This window comes from Maylandia zebra, linkage group LG22 (assembly GCF_041146795.1).
Source record: "Maylandia zebra isolate NMK-2024a linkage group LG22, Mzebra_GT3a, whole genome shotgun sequence".
Taxonomy (NCBI): Eukaryota; Metazoa; Chordata; class Actinopteri; order Cichliformes; family Cichlidae; genus Maylandia; species Maylandia zebra.
In genome coordinates, this window is record NC_135187.1 from 151,492 (window position 1) to 175,711 (window position 24,220).

General features: G+C 44.5%; 3 protein-coding genes across 7 annotated transcripts; all 3 read left to right on the forward strand.

Moving 5' to 3' along the window:
- Window positions 1–3,064: 3,064 nt before the first annotated feature.
- LOC112431825 (proteasome subunit beta type-4-like) lies at window positions 3,065–3,713 on the forward strand (the record flags this gene model as incomplete). Its single annotated transcript, XM_076879593.1, has 3 exons — window positions 3,065–3,190; window positions 3,272–3,360; window positions 3,572–3,713. Coding segments are annotated over 3 exons (228 nt in total), but the record flags the coding sequence as incomplete, so codon positions are not given.
- A 1,876-nt stretch (window positions 3,714–5,589) lies between these two features.
- On the forward strand, window positions 5,590–10,905 carry LOC101475330 (regulatory factor X, 5). 5 transcript variants are annotated; one of them, XM_076879209.1, is made up of 9 exons: window positions 5,590–5,727; window positions 7,846–8,000; window positions 8,133–8,166; window positions 8,250–8,332; window positions 8,445–8,567; window positions 8,679–8,795; window positions 8,890–8,970; window positions 9,560–10,363; window positions 10,823–10,905. In XM_076879209.1, the coding sequence occupies exons 2-8, from the start codon at window positions 7,879–7,881 to the stop codon at window positions 9,564–9,566; spliced, it is 567 nt and encodes a 188-aa protein (XP_076735324.1). In that variant the 5' UTR covers window positions 5,590–5,727; window positions 7,846–7,878; the 3' UTR covers window positions 9,567–10,363; window positions 10,823–10,905. The 5 variants fall into 5 exon arrangements, with proteins under 5 accessions (XP_076735324.1, XP_076735326.1, XP_024656312.2 ...); XM_076879211.1 differs by having other exon boundaries at window positions 8,894–8,970; XM_076879210.1 differs by lacking the exon at window positions 5,590–5,727 and adding an exon at window positions 6,780–6,942.
- On the forward strand, window positions 10,877–14,050 carry psmb4 (proteasome 20S subunit beta 4). Its single transcript, XM_004572240.5, has 8 exons — window positions 10,877–11,036; window positions 12,361–12,487; window positions 12,564–12,643; window positions 12,736–12,882; window positions 13,146–13,227; window positions 13,411–13,527; window positions 13,609–13,697; window positions 13,909–14,050. The coding sequence occupies exons 1-8, from the start codon at window positions 10,912–10,914 to the stop codon at window positions 13,919–13,921; spliced, it is 780 nt and encodes a 259-aa protein (XP_004572297.1). The 5' UTR covers window positions 10,877–10,911; the 3' UTR covers window positions 13,922–14,050.
- The last annotated feature ends 10,170 nt before the right edge of the window (window positions 14,051–24,220 follow it).

Below are 24,220 nucleotides of genomic sequence, written 5' to 3' on the forward strand. Positions count from 1 at the left end.
TGGGTCTGTGCTTACCGCCACAAACAACTGTAGGACATCGGACCCAGTTAGGGAGATCGTCCACTTCCACAGACTGTGACAATCTCCCTAACTTCTGAATGTGGGAGTGAGAAGGAGCACCCAGGTGCAGACACGCCAGGAGACGGAGCTGAGTTTACACAAAAGGCGAAGCGTTTATGAGGCTGAAGACATGAAGACAAAAACAAAGGAGGGGGAGAGAACTACAACTAAAAGCTAAACTGTGACGACTACGACAAAGTGACACGAACATGATTCTGAACAGGTGCACGCGAGGAAACATGAACACGCCCTGAACAGAATCATGAAAGACTTTAAACCTGAGGTAACGTGGAGGGAGGAAGACTGACAGACTGAATGAAAACGCACAGGCTAAATACACACAGGAAGTGATCAGGTGAAGGGGAAACAGCTGACAGGAATAAACATAATGACACCACAGGGGAAGTAAAGCTTAACCCGTTAAACATGGGCTGTATCCCAATTCAGGCTCTGCAGCCTCAACGATCCTCAAGGGCCGCGTACTCAAAGACCGCTAAGGCCGGAAGTGCGAGGCTTGTGTAATGGGACGGTCTAGCCTCCGTTGCGCTGATACTGTTGTTTGTCAATAAAGTTTAAAAAAAAAGCCTCCGTTGTGCTGCCCAGGTTGCCAAGCAACCATGATACTAACAGCTGGAAACGTGTCATACAGCTGTGTTTGACAGAGATGAAGGAGAAAATCTTTTGTTCATTTGTTTCTTTCTACATGAGCTTTGATCATTCTCTGTGAGATGAAGCTCAGCTATTGAACGGCGTATATTTTAAAGTAAAGGCTGTAAAACCAAGTTAGTACAAACGTCACTAATGTCACATGACTTTGCCGACATGTGGCCAACAGCAATGTTTAATGTTCTTCATTATTAAACATTTGCACATAAATAAGTGACATAATATTCAGTACTTAAAGTTCACTCTTCGGCCGCCCCTCATCCGCCGTTTTTTTCTGCAAATTTATCCACACCCATCGCCGCGCTATGCATTCTGGGATATGTTGGGCCACGAAGTCTACACTGCCACAGCCTTAAAATTCAGGGAAATGAAGGACGCATTTGAGGGCCGCATTTCGAGCAGCCTTTGAATCGGGACAGCCTTCGTCGCGCCGCTGTGACGTAATCGGCCTTGAAATGCGTACTTTAAGGCTGCAGAGCCTGAATTGGGATACAGCCATGGAAACACCAGACTCTTCCAAATAAAACAGGAAACAGCAGGTCAAACTAGATCATTAGAACACACACAATTAGACACAAACACACGTACAACTGAAAGTAAAACACTGAGGACAAGACAGACCACAGGACAGGAAAAGACTCATAACTAAGGAGACGAAGAAGAACATATACTAGACTAGAACTGAAGACAAACAAATGATAATATGTTGCACACTTGGATTAAGACGAGTTGAAACTAGTGTAGCTTTGTGAGTTTGCCTTTACTGTAAATGCAAATGTATAGACATAGCACATCGTTACACCTTTGTACAGTCTCACACAGCTCTTATCAGGTGCACTGCATTATGGTTAGTGGCCAGGCTTATTTACTCCACTGCAGCGCTCTCTCTCTTAGGGCAAGGCTAGTTCAGTAGGTAGAGTGGTTGCCCCATGGTTGGAAGGTCGGGGGTTCGACTCCACTGAACGACTACCCTGAGGAGCTCCTGAGCAAAGTACCGTCCCTGCACACTGCTTCACTGGGTGAATGGGAAAATGCAGAGGAGTAATTTCCCTACGGTGACTAACACATACACACACATAATTTTATTAATATAAAGAGACACCTGCAACCTTATTCACAGCTCTGCTGCAGGTTAAAGCATTAGGCCATATAAAGCCATCAGCACTTCTGAGGTGTGTCCTCCATCCTGTGACCAGAATCAGCCTCAGAGCTCCATGTGGAAGGAGGTCTCAGCAGGAGCTCCAGTGGAGGATCCACAAACGACACAGAGAACAAAGGATTTTTGTTGAGCTCATTGACTTATTCTCAGTCGGACTCGTGTTTGAGATGTTCATGATTCCTTGAAGTCATCACAGGACTAAACATGAGCACAAAAACCTCAACAATCCTACATCAACTTTTTATCATGTGATCAGGTTTCATCAGCTTTAAGACATAAAAGCAGTCAGAATGAGCAGCCTGTGTCACTCTGGCCGCACCTGTGAAACCAAGTGGGCACAAAGTGAGAGATTCTGTGCAGGAGTTCTGTGTACTGAGAAAAAATGGAAATGAATAAAAGCATCCTGTCAGTGTGTGCCTGAACTCTCTCTTTGATTTCTTTAAACGACAGTTTCATTACACAAACAAAAGCAGATAAATCAGCAGCATCACGTAGGCTGAGATCCAGAGCCGGCTCACTATGGTATCCACTTTGGTCCTTTGATGGATTTCAAAGTGAGATCATGGATATCAGAACATCCGTGGGGAAGAAATGTCAAGGGAAAAAGTCCTGTGAAGGTTCGAGGTGTTTCAGTGTGGTCTATAAATTGGAATAAAAGCATTTATCCATGCAACATTCATCCATCCACCCACCGATCATCCATCTGTCCATCCTTCCATCCATCCATTCGACTGTTCACCCGCCCATCATCCATCCTTCTAAATGTCCTTCTGTCCAACGGTCCATCCATCGACGTCGACGTCGTGGGCATGCTTAGCAAAAGTGTTTTGCTTAAACCACGAGTTGGGATGTTGTGGGGGATTCTTATCACAATGTTCCCCAGCCTTAAGCTGCTTGTCACACTCTTTCCCTGATAACGCCACTAAGCTTTCTTAAGGTGGGAGATTACTGAGGGGAAGAGCGCTTTTGTGGGCCAAAGCATTTTTCACTTTTCATCCTATTGCTTCCTCCCGATATGATGCTTTCTTCAATGACCTGAAAAAGACTTTTGCTTATCCAGTATCTGAGAGCAGTTCTTCCAAGAAATGATTGACATTTGCATTAGAGCGTTACCGCAGAGACCAGTGATGGAGTGTTTGTGCTGAGTTTGGACATGTGCCAGTAAAGCTGTGTTGAATCTGTGTGCAGCCTCTGATGAGGGAGGTGGTGGAGAACAAGGTGGAGATCACCAAACAGGAGGCACGGGAACTGGTGGAGCGGTGCCTCAAGGTGTTGTACTACAGAGATGCTCGCTCCTACAACAGAGTAAGTCGCACCGCCGCGCACACTCAGGTGTACTGGACGCCATCCGGAGAAAGTAACAATTTTATTTCTGTTTCATTTCAGCACGAGATCGCTATCGTCACCGAAGAGGGCGTGGAGATCCTCGGACCCCTGTCTTCTGAAACCAACTGGGACATAGCCCACATGGTCAGGTAGGGTCAAAGGTCAGAAGACGAGGAAGAGTTAGGGATTTTTCCTCCAAGTTTAAAAACTGTTTCTGAGAGTAACCACCACCAATATGTCGATAGCATAACCAAGCAGAACACCTGACTTCACTGTAATGAAAATGTTGATCAGATACAAACAAAGCTTTATTTACAATCTGTAGATGTGACTGACATTTTTCTTCATGTTTCTCTGCAGCGGGTTTGAATGAAGAGAAGTGGCAGCGGTCTCAGCATCACTAACAAACCCTTCTCCTCCTGTTTGCTCCAGTTTACTCTGTACTTTCTCTTTTGTATGATGGAAAATAAATGTAAGAAATAAAGAGAGCTGTTTTCCTTGGTTTATTTGTCATCTGCAGATTATTGAAGATTATCTTCAGATGAAACAGTTAAATTTGTCCTCAGTAAAAGTAGAATCACTGATTTATATCAGCTGTTCCACAGATTTTTACTACTGCACGTTGGTTTAAAGAGTTTAATTTATTTTAACCTCCTAAGACCCGAACTCTTCCACAGCAGCATTTTTAATTTCTCTTTGAAATTTGGGCTGATTGGGACCCGATGAATGTAAATACAAAGAATTACCAGATTTTTTTAAAACCTAATTTTTGTTTCTAAGAAAAATGAGAGCCACATATGAGGATATTTGTTTAAAATGTTGATAGAACACAAGCAGTATAATGTCCTTGTAAGTGGATATGTAGAGGAAAATTGAGTATTTTGGTCTAAATAACCCAAAATGTGATGTCCACATATGTGGACGCCAGGTTCTAAAGAGGTTAATGGGGGTTTTGTTTTTTTTACTTTTTGGAATTAGTCTTTTATCCACATTAAAAGTCTTGGGGTTTGTAGGGAAAAAGCATTATTTACTCTAAGAAATTTGAGATCGTGTAAATATTTTAACCACATCCTTTATGTGGTTAATGAGAATTCAGTTATTATAAAATGCTCAGACTGGAGAACCTGAGCTCCCTGAGCTCGTCTTGCATCTGGAGGTGTATATGTCTGTGATGGTTGGGACACTGCCTCCTTCACCACCCTGTGTAGAGCTTTCCTCTCTGCCTCAGTGCAGTTTCTGTGCCACACGTTGATGCCAGAGCACAGAACACTCTCCACCGCACATCTGTAAAAGGAGATTCCCACACATCTCATCTGCCTCAGGAAGTAGAGCCTCTGGTGAGCCTTCCTGATCAGGCTGGAAGTGTTTTTCCAGGTAAGGTTGCTATCTAGGTACATACCCAGGTACTTGTAGCTGGGTACTACTTAGACTGCAAATCCTCCAACGTGCAGGGGTGTGTGTGTGTGTGTGTGTGTGTGTGTCTTCTCCTCCTCAAGTCCACAATCTTCTCCTTCGTCTTCTTGTCATTTAAGCAGAGATTGTTTTTCCTGCACCAGTCCTCCAAGTGTTCCACCTCCTTCCTGTAGCCGGTCTCATCGTTTCTGAAGCAACCAACCACAGCTGTGTCGTCTGCAAACTTTACAACATGACAGCCTGGATGGTTGGGTGAGCAGTCATATGTAAGCAGCGTGAACAAAGCTTTATTTGCAATCTGTAAATGTGACTAATGTTTGTGTTCATGTTTCTCTGCAGCGCGTTTGAATGAAGACGAGAGGCAGGGGTTTCAGCATCACTAACAAACCTTTCTCTTCCTGTCTGTTCCTGTTTACTCTGTGTACTTTCTCTTTTGTATGATGGAAAATTCATGTGACAAAATAAAGAGAGCTGTTTTCCTTGAAGATTAAACAGCTAAATATGTCCTCAGTAAAAGTAGAATCACTGATTTGCATCAGCTGTTCAACATAGTTTTACCATAGCATGGCATTTGAATGGTTGACTTTATTCTAATGTGTTTTTTTTTTTTAATTAATCTTTTATCCACAATAAAATTCTTGGGTTTGTAGGCAAAAAAACAGATTTTTTACCCTAAGAAATTTGAGATAATATTTAACCATATCCTTTATGTGGTTAATGAGAATTCCGTTTATTAATATTAGATGATCATTTCAGACTGGAGAACCTGAGCTCCCTGCTTCTTCCTAACATTTCTACATGCATGTCAATTTTACGTTTTGTCTGAGCCGGTTTCGCTTTCGCTGTTGCTATGCAGAATTCGACAGAAGAATTCGTCTATTTTGTAACTGGGCAGACCAGGAAAAGGCGTCCAATCAAATTAATTCCTGTTCTAAAAACATTTCTACTCGACGAATAGGATTAAACCCGCTTTTGGTGTCTGGGTAGATTTTTGAGAACTGACCAATGGGAATAGACGCTGGGTTTGTAGTCAGGCAGACATAACAAACTCGTCCAATCACAAAAAAATCTGAAAAGGGGAATTTTGCTGTATCTTGGCTCAGGTACTTTCTTTTTCTTTTTTAAAATAAATAGTGAAGCGGGCTTCGCTTGTTGGATCATACAGTAATAACAGAATTTATGTATCATTATCAAGAATTATTTGGAAATGAAAAAGATCGCGCTGAAACGATTTAACGGGCTGTTTCAGCGCTTACTAGCTAATGCTTATCAGTTAGCTACTAGCTTAGCTTGTGAGCCACCCTATGATGATTAGCATGCAGGTAGCCCGTATATGTCTGTTATCCGGAACATCACCGGCATCCTAACCGGGAGCCGATTCACGCACGCATGACAGTCGTGAAACGGTTCTAACATCTGTTCAGAACAACTCAGCCACCGAGTCTGGGCCGCCTCCGGTAGCTACGCGGAGGACGGCATTAGCCCACTAGCTTCGGAGTAATATGTTCTAGTGATGGGTCGTTCGCGAACGAAATGGCTCTTAGAGCCGACTCTTTGACGTGAACGACGCGAGCCGGCTCCTTATCGCGAGCCGTCACGTGGGGTTTTTTTTCTTTTTCTTTCTCTCACCCTCTCTCTCTCGCCTGCACGTGAGCCTTGTGCTTTACGCTGGGCAGAGGGGGGAGGGGCGGTAGTTACACTCAGTAGCAGGAACAGAGCCAGAGGGAGAGAGAGAGAGAGAGAAAGAGAGCCAGGGACAAAAACGTGACATTAGAAAGGTATAGTAATCATCCACAACTATTTTCGGTTGCAGATGATAAAGGATTCAGAAAGTTTATTCATCCAGGCCCATATGACAGAGAATATGCATGTTCTTTTTGTTTTGATATTTTAATTTATATTTAATTGGGTTGTGGTTTGAAGTGTTTTGTGTTGTTTTCACTTTAAATTTGTAAAAGGAAAAAGATGAAAATTTAAATAGTTAAAAGTTGAAATGTGAATAGTTGATTTTTGTATTATATGATTTATTTATTACATTTTATGTGGAGTGAATAAATAAAAGTATATTTACGGTGGCCCCTACAGACAAAGCACATACAAACTTCAAATCACGTATGAACTCTGATGCATGTGCAAACTCCAAAACACGTACAAACTCCGAAGCATGTAAAAACTCAGAAGCACATAAAAACTCAAAACACGTACAAAAGACAACAGAAGTGCTCCAGGATGCTGGGCGCAGTGTGGAGCTTTTGGTATCTTGTGGCTACACAAGCCAGCAAGTACCAACAACCGGATTTGGTGTGTGGTAGTAACAGGTAAATGAACTTTTTTTTAAATTATTTGAATATATATGAGTGCCTGTGTATAAATACACAAACAATACACACATGCTTTCAATTGTGTAATTTAAGTGATCTAGTAGCTCTGCTTTGGAAGTTCAGTTCATGCTAGAAATGTTTTTCGGAGTTTGTACGTGTTTTGTCTCTAGGGGCCACCGCATATATTTATATATAAACATACCGGTATATAAATAAAACCACTTTGTTTTACGTTAGTAATTCTTTTTGTGCATAATTTTATATTATTGTTAATAATAAATTAATTAAAGCAACAAAACAACCTGAAGAGCCGGTTCGGAGCCGAAAGAGCCGGCTCTTTTTAGTGAGCCGAACCGAAAGAGCCGGATCTCTAAAAAGAGCCGGAAATCCCATCACTAATATGTTCAGCTGGGCTCGTGCGTGTGTATGTGCCTGGGCAGCAGTGATACCTCAGGGCCCGCTGGACCCCAACACTGGACTGCAGCAGGACTGTGAACTGCATTGAGAGCCACAGCTGCCTGATGTCCTAGTAACTAATTGTTGATTTTTAGGCCAAAGCTGATCAAATTAGTTCTTAAACTGTTTCCTGAACACAGTTAGTGTCTCATCATATTTTATTAAACATGGTTAGTTCTGCTGGAAAGCTATGGGAGTCTGTGGGGACTGACCCTATGCTGGTCCCTCTGCTGAACTTCAGAGGAACTGCAGGTGGGCAGGCTGGTTTTAAATGTGTCTGTCCATGTACATTATTGGTGGGGGGTCCGCGTGCAGTCTTCTAAGATCCTGACTGCACATTGTTGAGCGTGGATGACACAATTTGATCGGTTGACAAGTGGGCCGGAATACACACAGCAGAGCCTTTGTCCTTACAGTGTGCGTTTTCCTGTGTGTCTCTCTCAGATGGTGTTTCACAGCATTGGTTAGTTGGTCCTGATGTCCGAGGACCAGTGTCACCAACGGGCCGAGGCCTCCCGGTGGGGCCAGGGCGGTCTGGAGACAGGGGAGGGTGACACTGAGCCCAGCATGCTGCTGCAGAAACTGAAGAGCAACATCTCGTAAGTCTGAGTGAGGGCAATGAAGCAGGAAGTGTTTGTGTGTGAAAATGGGGATTAGAATTTCTGAAGCTCTGACGTCCCTGTGTGGTGTTCGTGATGGATCTGATCAGCATGTCCTCTGTCCTCTTACAGGAAACACGTTCAGACCAAAGTAGAGCAGATCCTGGTAAGAAACTTGATGTGAGGTTAAAGTCTGGTTTGGTGCTCACCTCAGGTCTGGTTCATTCACTGTGGGGTTTTTTTCAACAGCAAGATGTTCAGCGTTTCTCTGACAATGACAAGTTGTACCTGTACCTGCAGCTGCCCTCTAGACCGAGTTCTGGAGACAAAAGGTGACGTTGCTTCTCCATTTTGCTCCTTTGTTTTTTATCCTGATAGTTTGTGATTCGTCGTTTTTCTGTCAGAAACGGTGAACCTCTGTAAATCTTGAATTTGTGTTCTCAGCGGCAGCGATTCGAGTTCATTTAACACGGCCGACCAGCTTCACACCTGTAACTGGATCCGCAGTCACCTGGAGGAGCATTCAGACACCTGCCTGCCCAAACAGGACGTCTACGAGACCTACAAGTCAGAAATCACACACACGCACAGTGACCCTGTAACAAGGGTGGTTTGACATAGATCTGGTTGCCATGGCGCTCCGATGCTTTCCTGACTGTGCGTCTGTCTGTCCTGCAGGAGGTACTGTGAGAACCTGCAGCAGCGTCCTCTGAGCGCCGCCAACTTTGGGAAGATCATCAGAGACATTTTTCCCAACATCAAAGCGAGACGGCTCGGAGGCCGAGGACAGTCCAAATATCCTTTCAGATTAAAAGTGCAGAAAACCTGAACCCAGTCTAAGGTCAGGAATGCCAGGAGTAACCTTTAGCCTTCCTTAACTCGCTGAAACGTACTGTTACAGCGGCATCAGGAGGAAGACGGTCCTCAACATGCCTCTGCTGCCCAACCTCGACCTGAAGAATGACCCCATGTAAGTGTTGCTGCAGAGCTGCTTCAGTCACCGACTGCTGCATCCTCGATGCATGAAGGAGCGTTTCCTTCCTCCCTGCAGCTGTCAGACTGTACAATCAGAACTGCTCCCAACAAGCATAGATGTTTACATCAGCGCTGTAACTGCACTAATCAACCGAACAACTGCTACTGTTATAGGTGCATATTACTTTTCTCAGCTTATATACGCTAACTTTTTGGAAGTTACACGTTTACTTTTTAATGCACAGGTACAATCACACAATCTGCACTTTTCTAATTATTCTAAATATTCTTAAATCTTTAAACATCTTTCAGTATCCTGCTCTGTTTGCCACTTATCTGTACTTTAGTTTTAATAACTGTACAGGACTCTGCTTTGGTAACTATTGTCCATGATGTAAATATGTTAAAGTTGTGTTTCTCACCTGTGTCCTGTTCTTTTTGTATATGTGTGTTTTTGCTACTGTTACAACCAAATTTCCCCTTGTGGGACAATTAAAGGATTATTCTATGCAAACTGCCATGATCATTGATCAATGATCATTGAATGGTTATGAGTACCATCACAGTGGGCTGTATTTTTGCAGGCACTAAATGACCAGATGAAAGACCAGTGAACCTGCTTCTTTTGAGGAATTAACCTCCCTTACTTTCACGATTGACAACTGCCTGAGGCAAAGGGAAGCTGAAAAGAACTACAAGGCCCATAAGGCACCTAGTTCACCTCTGTTGTCCGTCCCCACACCGCCCACTCTTCTCTTCAGCCACCAGTGGAGCCCATGCAGAGTCGGTGCTTGCGGTTGACCCTGAAGGAGAGGAAAAGGCGTTTGAGCCCATTGTTTTACTGCACCGCTCAGGGCATTTTCTCGCTTGTCCTACTGGTCATTCTTTTTCCACAACATGGCAAAACTTGTTTCAGATCACTTGAACAGTACAGATAAATACCTTCTGAAAGTTATGTCAGCAGCCAACAAAAAAGCCATCACAAAGTGCTGGCTTCAGAAATGCCCCTTAACAGGCATTTTATTTATTTTTGTTATGAAACAGTTACATGCATTAGAGCAAATGACATGTGCTATAAGGCTCCAAAGGACCCAGGAAGAAAATGTGGGAGAAATGGTGTTATCGTTTGGCTCTTGAAGCAGACTAGGTGAGATTGTACAGTTGGATCATACAATTTTGCTTCTAACTTTTACTGCAAAAGTAACTATTGTACTTGATTTTGTTAATAATCATCCCATGACCTCTTGTTCCTTCCTTTTCGGCGTGTATGTTCGTGTTTGTATGTTTACAGTTTTAAAAAAAAGGTCAGATATCTCACCTCCTTCAGCTTACCAACCTGGCAAACCTCCCTCTCTGGAACCTTGGCTCGTCACCGTCTCCTATACTCAGTAAGGTTTTGCGCTTCAGAAATAGCATTCTCTTGAGTCTGTATTTGTTGCAGTTTAGTATTTCTAAATTATTCTGAATTTCATCTCAAAAGTTGGCTGCGTCCACAATTATTTTCCTTTTCACATTTAGAATCTGAATCTACTTCACATTTTTTCAGACTTGGGAAAGACAGATGTTGAAGTATTTATCTCTGCCACTGTGTGTTATTAAATCAGAGCAGAGATAAGCTATTTAAAGATATTCTTTTTCATTATCTTCAAATTAAAGGTAAATCAGCAACAGCACAATCAGAATGAGGCAGCAACACAGGAAACACCAGTAAACTGCTGGTTTTTTAATTGTTTTTTCTTTTATTATAATTTTAAGAAATTATTCCAGTTAAAATTTATGGTTTTAGAATATTTTAAGACTTTAGTTCAGGTTCACTACTGACGCGCTGTATTGTTTCCTCCCGTTAGTAGGCGGCGGTAAAACGCCATCCTGTGACATCAAACCGGCTAATCGCCTAAAAGAAGGGCCGTTGTCGTCACTTCCGGCAGTATCTAACATGGAGTCTGGTAGAGTGAAGTTGAGTCTGTGGGAGGACGGTCCGAAGCCGGGACACTTTTACTCCTTCCCCGGGAGCAGCAGTAGCGGGGCAGGCACAGCTTGTGGACCGGTCCGACACACACTGTGAGTGAGCCGCGGTCCTGCTCCGGGGCCGGTCCCGGTGCCGGTCCCGGGGTTTCGGTTTGAGTGCTGCATCATCATGGAGGAGGCTAGCTAATGCTAAGCTAACTGCCGGGTTACACTGATTTAAACGCTGGGTATTCTCCGTCCTTTCCGCTGAGTAACGTCAGCGCCGACGGGAGACCCGCGGGTCACACCTGAGTCCGCCTGAACTCTCGTGCGGTGTTTCAACAACAGGTTTGGTTGAGTTGGGTGGACCCTTTCCTCGAGCAGCTTCACTGCTGTTTGCTGGCACTAGCGCCATCTTGGGACGTGCACTCAGAGTTAACAGGGTTAAAATTGTGACCCAGGCAGCAATACTCGAGGACAGGCGTCAGTGATCTGTCACTGCAGTGTGGAGGTTTACGGGAAATACAGCCAGGCTTGTCCATGCAGAGCTTTCAGCATCCTGAGGGTGCGTCTGCTTACGTCACCATGGTAACGGGTGGGTGACTGAGAGCAGACGCGTTATCCACAGGGCGCAATTTACTGTTTATCAACAGAGTGATGCTTTAGAAACTAACCAATCAGAGTGGCTACAGGCGAATGAACTACTGCTCCCATGAGAATGACCTCTGACCTCCTTTAGCCAAGTCCTTTCTGTTCAGATCATACTGTGTGTGTGTGTATTATCACTTCCAAGGTAACTGTGCCCTCCACCAATCAGACGTTTAAGCAGAGGATTGTGGGTAGCATAGTTATTTTCTGTTACATGTAGGCGTGTTCCTGGCAACTAGTTTCTTAGCTGAGTAAAAGAGGAGAAAGATTAGGCTAGTCTAAAAGTAAGAATCACTTCGATAGCAAGTTAAAATTGACGACCATTAACTGGACAAAGGCAGAATCATGCTGCTTAACTGTGTGACACCTTTCATCGTGCATTGTGAAATATATAAGTTCACAATGTATGTGTGTTAGAATATATATATCTATACACACACACAGTCCAGACAACGAAGAAACATGCGTGTTGTTTGTGTGTTGTGCCGTGCATTAGTAACGATGCACACTGTTCAAAAATTCATGACAACCACTTCAATAAAAGTTCTACATCTAAAATATCGAGACAGTAAAGCATCTAGGTATTTTCTTCTGCTTAGTTGAAGTCGAGCCACGGGGCAATGGCCCCAGCTTATCTGGGGGAACATCGAGGCATGCCAGGGCCAGCTGAGATGTCCTCTCAGTAGGACATGATCTCTGCCCTCTGGGTTTTCACATGTTCCATCACACAGGCTAATTACACCACCATTGGACTTGTTTAAAGTAACCGTGCCCCGTCCTCCTTCCACAGGAACCCGATGGTTACAGGAACGTCGGTACTTGGTGTGAAATTCACTGGCGGGGTGGTGATCGCCGCAGACATGCTGGGCTCGTATGGCTCTCTGGCTCGCTTCAGGAACATCTCCCGCCTCATGAAGGTGATGCCACCACCAGCAGAGGTCAGCTGACCGACTGCTTGTTTCAGCAACTTTAATATTGGTGTTTCCTCCACAGGTGAACAACAGCACCATCCTGGGAGCCTCGGGCGACTACGCCGACTACCAACACCTGAAACAGGTCATCGAGCAGATGGTGTAAGCGCGTGCACACACACACGTATGTGCACACTCACATACACACACTTGTACATCCCCCTTCCCATCTCACTGGTGTCGTTTTCCGTCAGTATCGATGAGGAGTTGCTAGGTGACGGGCACAGCTACAGCCCAAAGGCCGTGCACTCGTGGCTCACCCGCGTCATGTACAACCGCCGCAGCCGCATGAACCCACTGTGGAATACCGTAGTCATCGGCGGCTTCTACAACGGGGAGAGGTGAGACTCGGGGTGGGGGGGTGGTTGGGGTCAGACCAGTCAAGCTGCATTCGTATTTGTTACCGCCTGTTTTTTAGTTCTAGGTCAGTTTTGTTTCTTTAATGTTTTATGTTTTTGGTGCTCATGGATACGGCGGTTTTTTAAAAAAAAAGAAAGAAGTATATAACTCCCAGGATGCATTTCAGCATGTTTACCTGTTAGAGGTGAACCTGAAATGGGAAGTAGCTCTTCTCTCACCAGGTTGCCGCCTTCCTTCTCTCCAGTTTCCTAGGTTACGTGGATAAACTGGGCGTGGCTTATGAGGCTCCCACAGTGGCTACAGGCTTTGGTGCATACTTGGCTCAGGTGAGTTTCAGCTGTAACGCTCTGCTGGCTTTAGAAGGTTAATCATGTCTAAAGGTTTTTAAGGTGTGGTCATACAGCTGACTAACAGTTGAGGCATTAGAGCGTTACCGCGGAGACCAGTGATGGAGTGTTTGTGCTGAGTTTGGACATGTGCCAGTAAAGCTGTGTTGAATCTGTGTGCAGCCTCTGATGAGGGAGGTGGTGGAGAACAAGGTGGAGATCACCAAACAGGAGGCACGGGAACTGGTGGAGCGGTGCCTCAAGGTGTTGTACTACAGAGATGCTCGCTCCTACAACAGAGTAAGTCGCACCGCCGCGCACACTCAGGTGTACTGGACGCCATCCGGAGAAAGTAACAATTTTATTTCTGTTTCATTTCAGCACGAGATCGCTATCGTCACCGAAGAGGGCGTGGAGATCCTCGGACCCCTGTCTTCTGAAACCAACTGGGACATAGCCCACATGGTCAGGTAGGGTCAAAGGTCAGAAGACGAGGAAGAGTTAGGGATTTTTCCTCCAAGTTTAAAAACTGTTTCTGAGAGTAACCACCACCAATATGTCGATAGCATAACCAAGCAGAACACCTGACTTCACTGTAATGAAAATGTTGATCAGATACAAACAAAGCTTTATTTACAATCTGTAGATGTGACTGACATTTTTCTTCATGTTTCTCTGCAGCGGGTTTGAATGAAGAGAAGTGGCAGCGGTCTCAGCATCACTAACAAACCCTTCTCCTCCTGTTTGCTCCAGTTTACTCTGTACTTTCTCTTTTGTATGATGGAAAATAAATGTAAGAAATAAAGAGAGCTGTTTTCCTTGGTTTATTTGTCATCTGCAGATTATTGAAGATTATCTTCAGATGAAACAGTTAAATTTGTCCTCAGTAAAAGTAGAATCACTGATTTATATCAGCTGTTCCACAGATTTTTACTACTGCACGTTGGTTTAAAGAGTTTAATTTATTTTAACCTCCTAAGACCCGAACTCTTCCACAGCAGCATTTTTAATTTCTCTTTGAAATTTGGGCTGATTGGGACCCGATGAATGTAAATACAAAGAATTACCAGATTTTTTTAAAACCTAATTTTTGTTTCTAAGAAAAATGAGAGCCACATATGAGGATATTTGTTTAAAATGTTGATAGAACACAAGCAGTATAATGTCCTTGTAAGTGGATATGTAGAGGAAAATTGAGTATTTTGGTCTAAATAACCCAAAATGTGATGTCCACATATGTGGACGCCAGGTCCTAGGAAGTTAATGGGGAAGGGCAAAAGACAAAAACCAACAGAACGGGCAGAGAAAAAAAAAATGCATATATCAATCACCTGGATCACCTGCTGAGAAAGAAAAAAGAAAGCAAGCAGAAGAGAACAAGAGTAATAGAATAAACAACATCACAATGATATATGGGAATATGACAGTAAATACTAAATGTTAAACATTATTGTGCAGCACATAAGATCAACAGAACACAGTGTGCTTTGAGGTAGGAGCCAAAAAGGGTGTAGTTTGTGGGTGTGATCACCCGTGTGTACACCTGTGAGCATGGACGCGCTTGTTTTTTGTTTTTTAAAAGGTTCTCCATGTAATAATCTGCTAGAGGGTGTGGGGGGGCCACAGCCCCGTCCTCCAGGGTATGAAGCAGGTATGGAGGAGATCAAAACTCCAGACATCCAGAGGCCCCCAGAACACAAGAGACCAAGGAAGACCAACAGAGGGGCAGCTGCGCCACTGTCCCGGAAAGAGCTGAGGAGAGTCCCAGATGAGGGCTCACTCAGCAGCCGCGGAGCAGAAGCCAGGGGGAGTTGCAGTGACGCGCCCGTGAGCTCCGCCGGCAGCCAGCTGCGCCTGAGTGACCGAGCCCCAGGCCGAGAGGCCGGGGGCACCCCACCTCCGAAGTGGCCCGAGCGAGCCCCAGGCTCCAGGCCCCAATAAGTGGCCGCCAAGGAGTGAGCCGGTGTGTACCTGGACGCCCATCCCCGGACACAAAGAACCACCAACGCACCAACACCTGAGGGGGTCCGCCACTGGCAGGGGAAGTGGTGGTGGGGGGAGATAGGCCTCCAAAACTTGGAGGGCCTGAGATGTCCCCAGAGAGGTGGCGCCTGACACCCAACCTGACATATAGTCACAGACATACAGGCACACACAGACACAAACATCCATTCCCACCCTCATGCTCTCATATGCACTTACTCCACACTCAACCAACGTGGAGACAGACATAAAGAGACGTACACACGATCACACTCCCCAAGCGTACTCTACAAACCGGGTCTAGGTGCCCCCGCCCCTGGAGGGGGGAACTGCACCCAGACCCAGGTGGTGTTTCCCTTTTCCCTGCGGTGGGGGAAGGCAGACCGCCCCGACTCCGCAGCAGCAGGAAGGCTCCACACTCCAGACCGCAGTCGGACGGCCAACTCCTCCTCCTAGTCCTAGCCCCCCTGCTCCAGCAGGTCGCAGAGAATGGGGGTGAGAGAAGACTCCAAACCTCCCTCCACCCGCTCATTGTAATGTTGATGCATGTGTGTTCTAAGGTGCATTTAAAACCCAGGAGGTTTTGTCTTTTGCCCTTCTCCCCCGTCCCTCTTCTCAGCTGTTTCTCTTTCCCTCTTTCTTTCTCCCCTTCTTTCCCCCAGTCAAGTCTGTCCCGTATTCAGTAAGTGAAAATAAAATAAACAATAAAAGGTGAATCAAATGGACCATTACGGCAAGGCTGGGATGGTCAGTTTGGTAAAGTAAATCCGTTGGGCATCTTTCTTTGTGTAACCGAGGGCAAGGGATGAGTAAACGGGGCAAAGAAATAATTGATCATTTATTTATTACATAAGTTAAACATACAAATTCCCAGTCGTTTCCAGACAGGACTTACAACACATCCTGCCGATATCCCAGCTGCGCATGAGACTTACCACACAAACTGTGCGAAATAACACTACAACCCGTCACACCCCGCTTAGTGACACTGCAATCGTGGCACACACTGCAAACAATTCGGGTCTCAGCGCAGCTGGGAATCAGTGCTATGTATGGCCTGTGATCTGAGAGATAAAGGGAAGTGGCACAAACAATTAAAATAAAAAAAACAAAAGAGAGGTTAGTCCGCCCTTACAAAACTTACTCTCAATCAATAACCGCCTCTACGGCTGGACGGACTAACCAAAACAAAATTACAAATCAATCAAAAGAACAAAAAAAAAGGACAGCAGAGACAGCACAGAATATTGATCAGTTTCCCTGCGCGCAGTCGATCTAGGGCTTGATCAATTCTTCTATTAAAATTCGTGGTCACACGACAGTATACCCACTCGCACCTGAGTGAATTAATTGCCTCTGGTTTTTTCCACAGAAGAGCGCTGACTTCACCCCACACACCCACTACCTTTTCACAGCTCTTCAGCCAATCACCTGGCAGCGAGCAACAAACTGCCAGGTGACACTTGTTACAACCCTCCCCTTCAAAGGGCATCGGCGACCCGACGATGAGCTGAAAAGAGAGCACACTTAAAATTTTGCTCATTTTATAATGGATTGTGGCAATTTAAATGGGTTTGAGTGCTGTCCAGCAGTCTTCCTCATTGACCTACGAGACCCTTGCGTCAAGCTGGGAACATCTTCCTCCCCAGGTTCTAGGTCCCCAGAACAATCCAAATGGGGCACCCCCACATGTGTGGGACTCAACGTCCCTTCCTCCAACACTGCAGAATCGCCTCCATCTCCCTGTTCTGTAAACATCTGTTCTACTTCATCAACCATACTGTTATTTGTGGCCAACATTCCGGTTAGATCATCCTGTTTTGACATTTGTAGGCCACTATCTTGGTCTCCATCCAATTCCCTGATTGGAATGTTTCTCAACTCAGTTCGATGTACTTGTCGAAGTGGACCAGTGTGCCCAGCAGGAGCGACTGAATATACTACGCCATGACCAGGAGGAGGTCGCACTACTTGAAAGGGCGTGGGATCCCAAAAATCTTGAATCTTATTGCGACCTCTTACAGAGTGGTTTCTCAGATACACCAAATCGCCCTGCTCCAAATCAGGACTAGCACATTTAGAGGAATTCAAATCTCTCTGAACCCTTCTCCTTTCTAACCGTTGCTGCACAACATCATATGCAGCAGCCAAGGACTTTTGGTGTTCCTGTACCCACTCTTCAAGAGTGACGTCCTCATCAACTTCACTGCCAGCACCCAACCAAAAATCCACTGGCAACCGTGGCTCTCGCCCGAACATCAAATAATATGGAGTCATACCAGTTGACTGATGTACTGTGGTGTTATACGCATATGTGACTTGGGAGAGATGCCGCGGCCACCGGCGCTTTTGTTCAGGAGGCAGGGCACGCAGCAAGTCATGAAGTGTACGATTAAATCGTTCACATTGACCATTACCTTGTGGATGATAGGGTGTCGTCCGACTCTTCTCTATCTTATAAATTTTACACAGCTGTTGCACCAAAGCGCTTTCAAAATTTCGCCCCTGATCAGAATGTATACGGCTTGGAGGCCCAAATAAATGAAACCAATGCTTCACTAAAGCCTCTGCCACTGTACTGGCTCGCTGATCTTTTGTAGGGACAGTCTGAGTATATTTAGAAAAGATGTCAGTCATTACCAAAATATTCTCTTTACCATCAGTTGAGGGTTCAAATACTGTAAAATCAATTGCCAAAATTTCATGAGGCCGAGATGCAGAAATACTACCCATAAAGGTTTTAATCTTTGGCACAACAGCCTTAGAAAGAACACACCTTTCACAATCTCTGCACCATCTCTCAATATCTGCATACATGTGCGGCCAATAATATCGCGAGCGCACCAACTGCAGTGTACGCTCAACCCCTTGATGGCCATGCTCATCGTGGAGTAAACGAAGGACGCGGCCCTGTAAACACTGTGGCAGCACCAGCTGGTCAACCTCCCTCACTCCATCAGGAGTATGAGTGCAGCGATACAACACAGACTCCCTTTGTTTCATCCGCCCCCATTGACGGACCAATTCCCTCGAACCCTTACCAAGACCATCTCTTTCCTTTGAATCTGGCAACCTGGCCACCTCCCAATACTTTAAGAAGGGACCAATCACAGGGTCTTGTTTCTGTAACGTACAGAGATCAGAGAAAGAACAACCAGGTAAAACACTTATCTCTGCCTGAACACTGGGAATCATCTCACACTGCACTCCAATATCATTAGATAATGGACCATCCAATTCCATTACAGTTCCATGTAGGCGGGACAATGCGTCTGCATTAGCATTCTGAGCCCCAGGCCGATATTTTATGGTCAAATCAAAAGCGGCCAGCTCTGATGCCCACCTCTGTTCTGTGGCACCTAGCTTTGCCGTGGACAGATGGCTTAGTGGGTTATTATCTGTAAATACAGTGCAACGATGACCCAAAAGATACTCCCTAAACTTTTCAGTGACGGCCCACTTGAGAGCTACAAGCTCAAGCTTCATGGAACTATAATTTCTCATATTCCTCTCTGTAGGCTTTAAGCTCCGACTGGCAAAAGCTATTGGCCGCAATTTACCCTCATACTCCTGGGAAAGCACTGCCCCTAGACCCCCATAGCTTGCATCTACTTCCAATGTAAATGGCTTCTGAAAATCAGCAAAAGCAAGCACTGGTGCAGAAACCAGAGCAGCCTTGAGCTGATGAAAACTTTGTTCACACTCCAAATCCCAAAAATCCAATAACGGTTTTGGGGGGGTCCTACCTTTTCTACCTGGAGGGAGGAGTGCAGAGACCAATCTATGCAAGGGAGCAGCCATGCGTGAAAAACCAGCTATGAATCTCCTATAATAACTAGCAAATCCTAAAAAGGAACGCAGTTCTGCTAGATTGCTGGGCGTTTTCCAATCCCGCACTGCAGCTATTTTATCTGGATCAGTAGAAACTCCTTCGGCAGACACCACATGCCCCAAATATTTCACTTGCCTCTGGAAAAACTGGCACTTGGAGAGTTTCACTTTAAGCCCCTCTTTATCCAGACGAGAGAAGATTTCTTCCAACCGCTCCAAATGCTGTTGCACGGAGGATGAAAAAACAATCACATCATCCAAATACAAAAGCACCGACTGATGTCTGCAATCTCCAAACAAACGCTCCATCAGGCGCTGAAATGTACTGGGTGCATTACACAAACCAAACGGCATGCGGTTGAACTCAAACAAACCAAATGGGGTACAAAATGCAGTTTTAATCTTATCCTTCTCAGCCATTTCCACCTGATTATAACCACTAGCCAGGTCCAAAGTGGAAAACCACTGAGCACCAGTCAAAGCATCCAAGGATTCTTCAATCCTTGGCAGAGGAAATGCATCCTTTCTGGTCTTGGCGTTTAACTGTCTATAATCGACACACATGCGTAGACTTCCATCCTTCTTTTGAACAAGAACTATTGGGGATGAGTACGGACTACTACTTTCTCTGATGATGCGAGCTTGCAGCAGCTGTTTGATATGATCCCTTGCCAGTTCATACTGAGACGGAGGGGTTCGCCTGTATGGTTGTCGCACTGGTGTTTCATCTATCAAAGGAATTTCATGAGTGATCAATTTACTACAACCAACATCCAACTCATTCTTGGCAAACACGCCGCTATACTTCTGCAATAAAACTTTTGCTTGCCGTTTCTCGCTCTCCTCAAGACTTTCAAATTCAGGCAAATCCAATTCCGCTGCATTGTCTGCCATTGTATGACTGGAAATATAAGCTGTACAACACTGTGAATTTACAGAGACCTGTATTTCAGAGTTACCCTCTGCTAGCACACTGGCCAGTTGAACTGTAGCAATCACCCGACGAGGTGTCAAATAGACATCAGTTTTACCAACATTAGTAACTGGAACAAAAGCCTCCCCTCCTTCTCCCTTTACCAATGAAGGAGACACCAATAGGCCTTCCGGGAGAAAACCATCATCAGGCCCGAGGGGTTCAATCAAGAGGTCAATAGGTGTATTCACAGGCATCTTTGGACAGGTAACAGGAACATAACTTTGCGTTCCAGCTGGAACACAGAAAGACTTCTTACCCTGTACTCTAACACGATGGGGTTCAGGAGAATTTGCCATGGCCTCCATCATTTGGCAGTATCTCAACGCTCTTCTCCAACCACGTGGCGCAGTCTTCAAAACTGGAGCTTCCCAGAGGTCAGAACCATATTGTTTACACAATTCAGAGTAAAGGGGGTTCAATACATTCATTCCTAACACACCAGGTACAGATATCTTTTTCTGTGCCATGTGGCTATCTGTTGGATCTCCCACAATCAACACCCCTCGACGAGGTAGGTGAATTCCCAGGATTGTAACATCCAACTCAATATACCCAGAATAAGGAATTTGTAGGCCATTAGCTGCTTTAAGTCCCAACCAACCACAGTCTTTAAGCTTTTTATCACTGAGATGAGAAAAGTTATTTTTAAAAGAGCTTTCTGTGATTGTTGTGACCATGGACCCTGTGTCCAGCAAACATGAAATAATAACCCCACCCAAATCAACCTCCCCTTCCAAGCATTCACCAACTAGATGACCGAGTTCTACATTACTGGAGCCTTGCAACCCTCCCACCAGTGTGTGGCTCTGTGCACTGGTGGGTACTAGTTTTCCGCCGCTCCAGTAGTTTGGCCATCAGCCCTAGCTGCTCTTTCATGCTGATTTCCATCAGAATTGGGTAATGTCGGGCAAAATCGGGCAATATGTCCAATTTGCTCACACCTAAAACAAATGGGTTTACCATTCACCGTCCTTCTACGTCGAGAAGTGTGATTGCTAGAAGCAGCCACCTCCTGTGGGTTTAATGCCTTAATGACCAACTCTAATTGTGTCTGTTGGGCTTTAAAAAGGGACACCAACTCAGCATATTCTGATGTTCTAGAATCGACACTTTCACAAGAAGCTTGCATATCTGCAGAGACTGAAACAGACTGATTATATCTAGACCTAAAAGGCTGATTCTCATACTGTGCCATCCACCTGGTCGCTTCGGCTCTCGCCTCACGAATCGTCCACTGTGGGTTGGCATTAATCAAATCTCTCAGCCTGATCCTCAATGTCAGATCTCTAACACCATCACAAAATTGATCACGCAGATCTTTTGAAGCTTTTCTTGCGGCTTCCTCATCCGTTTTAATAATCTGGTCCATTAAGGCCATCAAGGAATGAGAAAAGTCAATTAAGGACTCGCCTTCTAATTGTTTACGATTGAAAAATCTGCGTTGCAAAGAAATGTGGGAATCTAAGCAACTGTACATTTCTTTCAGTGTATCAAAAATTTTCTCAACATTTTCTTTCTGTTCCTTTGGCAAAAACTTTATCTCAGTGCGTGCAGTACCCTCTAAATGGTTAAAAATGATTTGAGCTTGCTCTTTTTCTGTTCTGCCTCTCGTGCGCACAAAGTCTCTCATTTGCTCAATCCACTCATCTAGAGTCAGTGAGCCCATATTGTCCAACTTCCCTGAAAATGTTGGCAACTTTCTATCCTGTTGTACGTATACCACAGGATTGGGTCTCACAGTCTCTGATTCACTTCCTGTAGCTCCTGTTGATGTAGAGGGCCTCTCTGTACCCACAGATGCTGTTTTCAAGTCTCTAAGTTCATTCTCCAACTCCTGTATACGTTGGGCCATTGTTTGTTGCTCGCTTCCCTCCATGATGGCGATCGAGACCTGGCTGCTCCTTCTCTCCAATCTTACAAACCTGTCCCTGCTGTCCTTACAAAATAACAAAACAAAATGGCCACTCCCTTGAATCCTGTCGACAACGCCAAAATGTAACCGAGGACAAGGGATGAGTAAACGGGGCAAAGAAATAATTGATCATTTATTTATTACATAAGTTAAACATACAAATTCCCAGTCGTTTCCAGACAGGACTTACAACACATCCTGCCGATATCCCAGCTGCGCATGAGACTTACCACACAAACTGTGCGAAATAACACTACAACCCGTCACACCCCGCTTAGTGACACTGCAATCGTGGCACACACTGCAAACAATTCGGGTCTCAGCGCAGCTGGGAATCAGTGCTATGTATGGCCTGTGATCTGAGAGATAAAGGGAAGTGGCACAAACAATTAAAATAAAAAAAACAAAAGAGAGGTTAGTCCGCCCTTACAAAACTTACTCTCAATCAATAACCGCCTCTACGGCTGGACGGACTAACCAAAACAAAATTACAAATCAATCAAAAGAACAAAAAAAAAGGACAGCAGAGACAGCACAGAATATTGATCAGTTTCCCTGCGCGCAGTCGATCTAGGGCTTGATCAATTCTTCTATTAAAATTCGTGGTCACACGACAGTATACCCACTCGCACCTGAGTGAATTAATTGCCTCTGGTTTTTTCCACAGAAGAGCGCTGACTTCACCCCACACACCCACTACCTTTTCACAGCTCTTCAGCCAATCACCTGGCAGCGAGCAACAAACTGCCAGGTGACACTTGTTACATTTGCCTTTAGACAACAATTCTGATGGCAAAAGAGCCAAACGGGACAGGCCAAAAAAAAAAAAAAAAAAAAAAAGGAGGTTAATGGGGGTTTTGTTTTTTTTACTTTTTGGAATTAGTCTTTTATCCACATTAAAATTCTTGGGGTTTGTAGGGAAAAAGCATTATTTACTCTAAGAAATTTGAGATCGTGTAAATATTTTAACCACATCCTTTGTGGTTAATGAGAATTCAGTTATTATAAAATGCTCAGACTGGAGAACCTGAGCTCCCTGCTTCTTCCTAACACTTCTACATGCATGTCAACTTTGTTTTGTTTGAGTTGGTTTCGCCTTTGCTGCTGCTACGCAGAATTTGACAGAAAAATTTGTCTATTTTGTAACTGGGCAAACCAGGAAAAGGCTTCCAATCAAATTAATTTCTGATCTAAAAACATTTAAGATAAGAGATAAGATAGAACTTTATTAATCCCTCGGGTGGGTTCCTCTGGGAAATTCGACTTCCAAAAAGCACAGCAACGACCGAAGTTACAGTTACAGAATTGTTATATATATATATATATATATATATATATATATATATATATATATATATATATATATATATATATATATATATATATATATATACACACACACACACACACACACACACACACACACACACATATATAAATACAGAGACAAATATAAATAAAATATACAAAGGGGATAAATAGAATAAATAGAAATAAAAAATAAAAATACAAGTGAATTGCACATTTCAAGTATTGAGTCTATTGCACCGTTGACTATTTACAAAAGTATTGCACAAAAGGTATTGTACAGTGAGGTGAAGAGGCACTACAGCTTAGTTGTTCCCCCCTCCTTTGTCCTCCTGTTTCCCCTCCCTCTCCCCTCCAGAGAGGAGTTAAACAGTCTGATGGCGTGTGGGACAAAGGAGTTTTTAAGTCTGTTAGTTCTTGTCTTGGGGAGAAGCAACCTGTCACTGAACAGACTCCTCTGGTTGCTTATGGCCGTGTGCAGAGGATGCCCAGCATTGTCCATAATGTCCATCAGTTTCTTTAAGGTCCTTTTCTCTGCCACTGTCACCAGAGTGTCCAGCTTCATGCCGATCACAGAGCCAGCCTTCCTGATCAGTTTCTCCAGCCTGGATGAGTCCCTCTTTGCTGTGCTGCTCCCCCAGCACACCACAGCATAGAAAAGTACTCCAGCAACCACTGACTGGTAAAACATCCTCAGGAGCTTCCTGCAGATGTTAAAAGACCTCAGCCTCCTTTCTACTCAACGAATAGGATTAAACCTGCTTTTGGTGACTGGGTAGATTTTTGAGAACTGACCAATGGGAATAGACGCTGGGTTTATGTATCATTATCAAGAATTATTTGGAAATGAGAAAGAGCGGGCTGTTTCAGCGCTTGCTAGCTAGTCTGAGCTGACTGCAGGTTTCCCCAATATTATGAAAATGTACTGTTTATAAGGTTGGGGAAACCTGCAGTCAGCTGAGACCGAAGAAGTCACCAGGATG

Coding starts and splice junctions, on each gene's coding strand:
- LOC101475330 (XM_076879209.1), top strand. CDS start 7,879: ATGTCCGAGGACCAGTGTCACCAACGGGCCGAGGCCTCCCGGTGGGGC. Junction 8,001..8,132: donor AAACTGAAGAGCAACATCTC/GTAAGTCTGAGT, acceptor GTCCTCTTACAG/GAAACACGTTCAGACCAAAG. Junction 8,568..8,678: donor GACGTCTACGAGACCTACAA/GTCAGAAATCAC, acceptor TCTGTCCTGCAG/GAGGTACTGTGAGAACCTGC.
- psmb4 (XM_004572240.5), top strand. CDS start 10,912: ATGGAGTCTGGTAGAGTGAAGTTGAGTCTGTGGGAGGACGGTCCGAAG. Junction 11,037..12,360: donor GGACCGGTCCGACACACACT/GTGAGTGAGCCG, acceptor CTCCTTCCACAG/GAACCCGATGGTTACAGGAA. Junction 13,528..13,608: donor ATGCTCGCTCCTACAACAGA/GTAAGTCGCACC, acceptor GTTTCATTTCAG/CACGAGATCGCTATCGTCAC.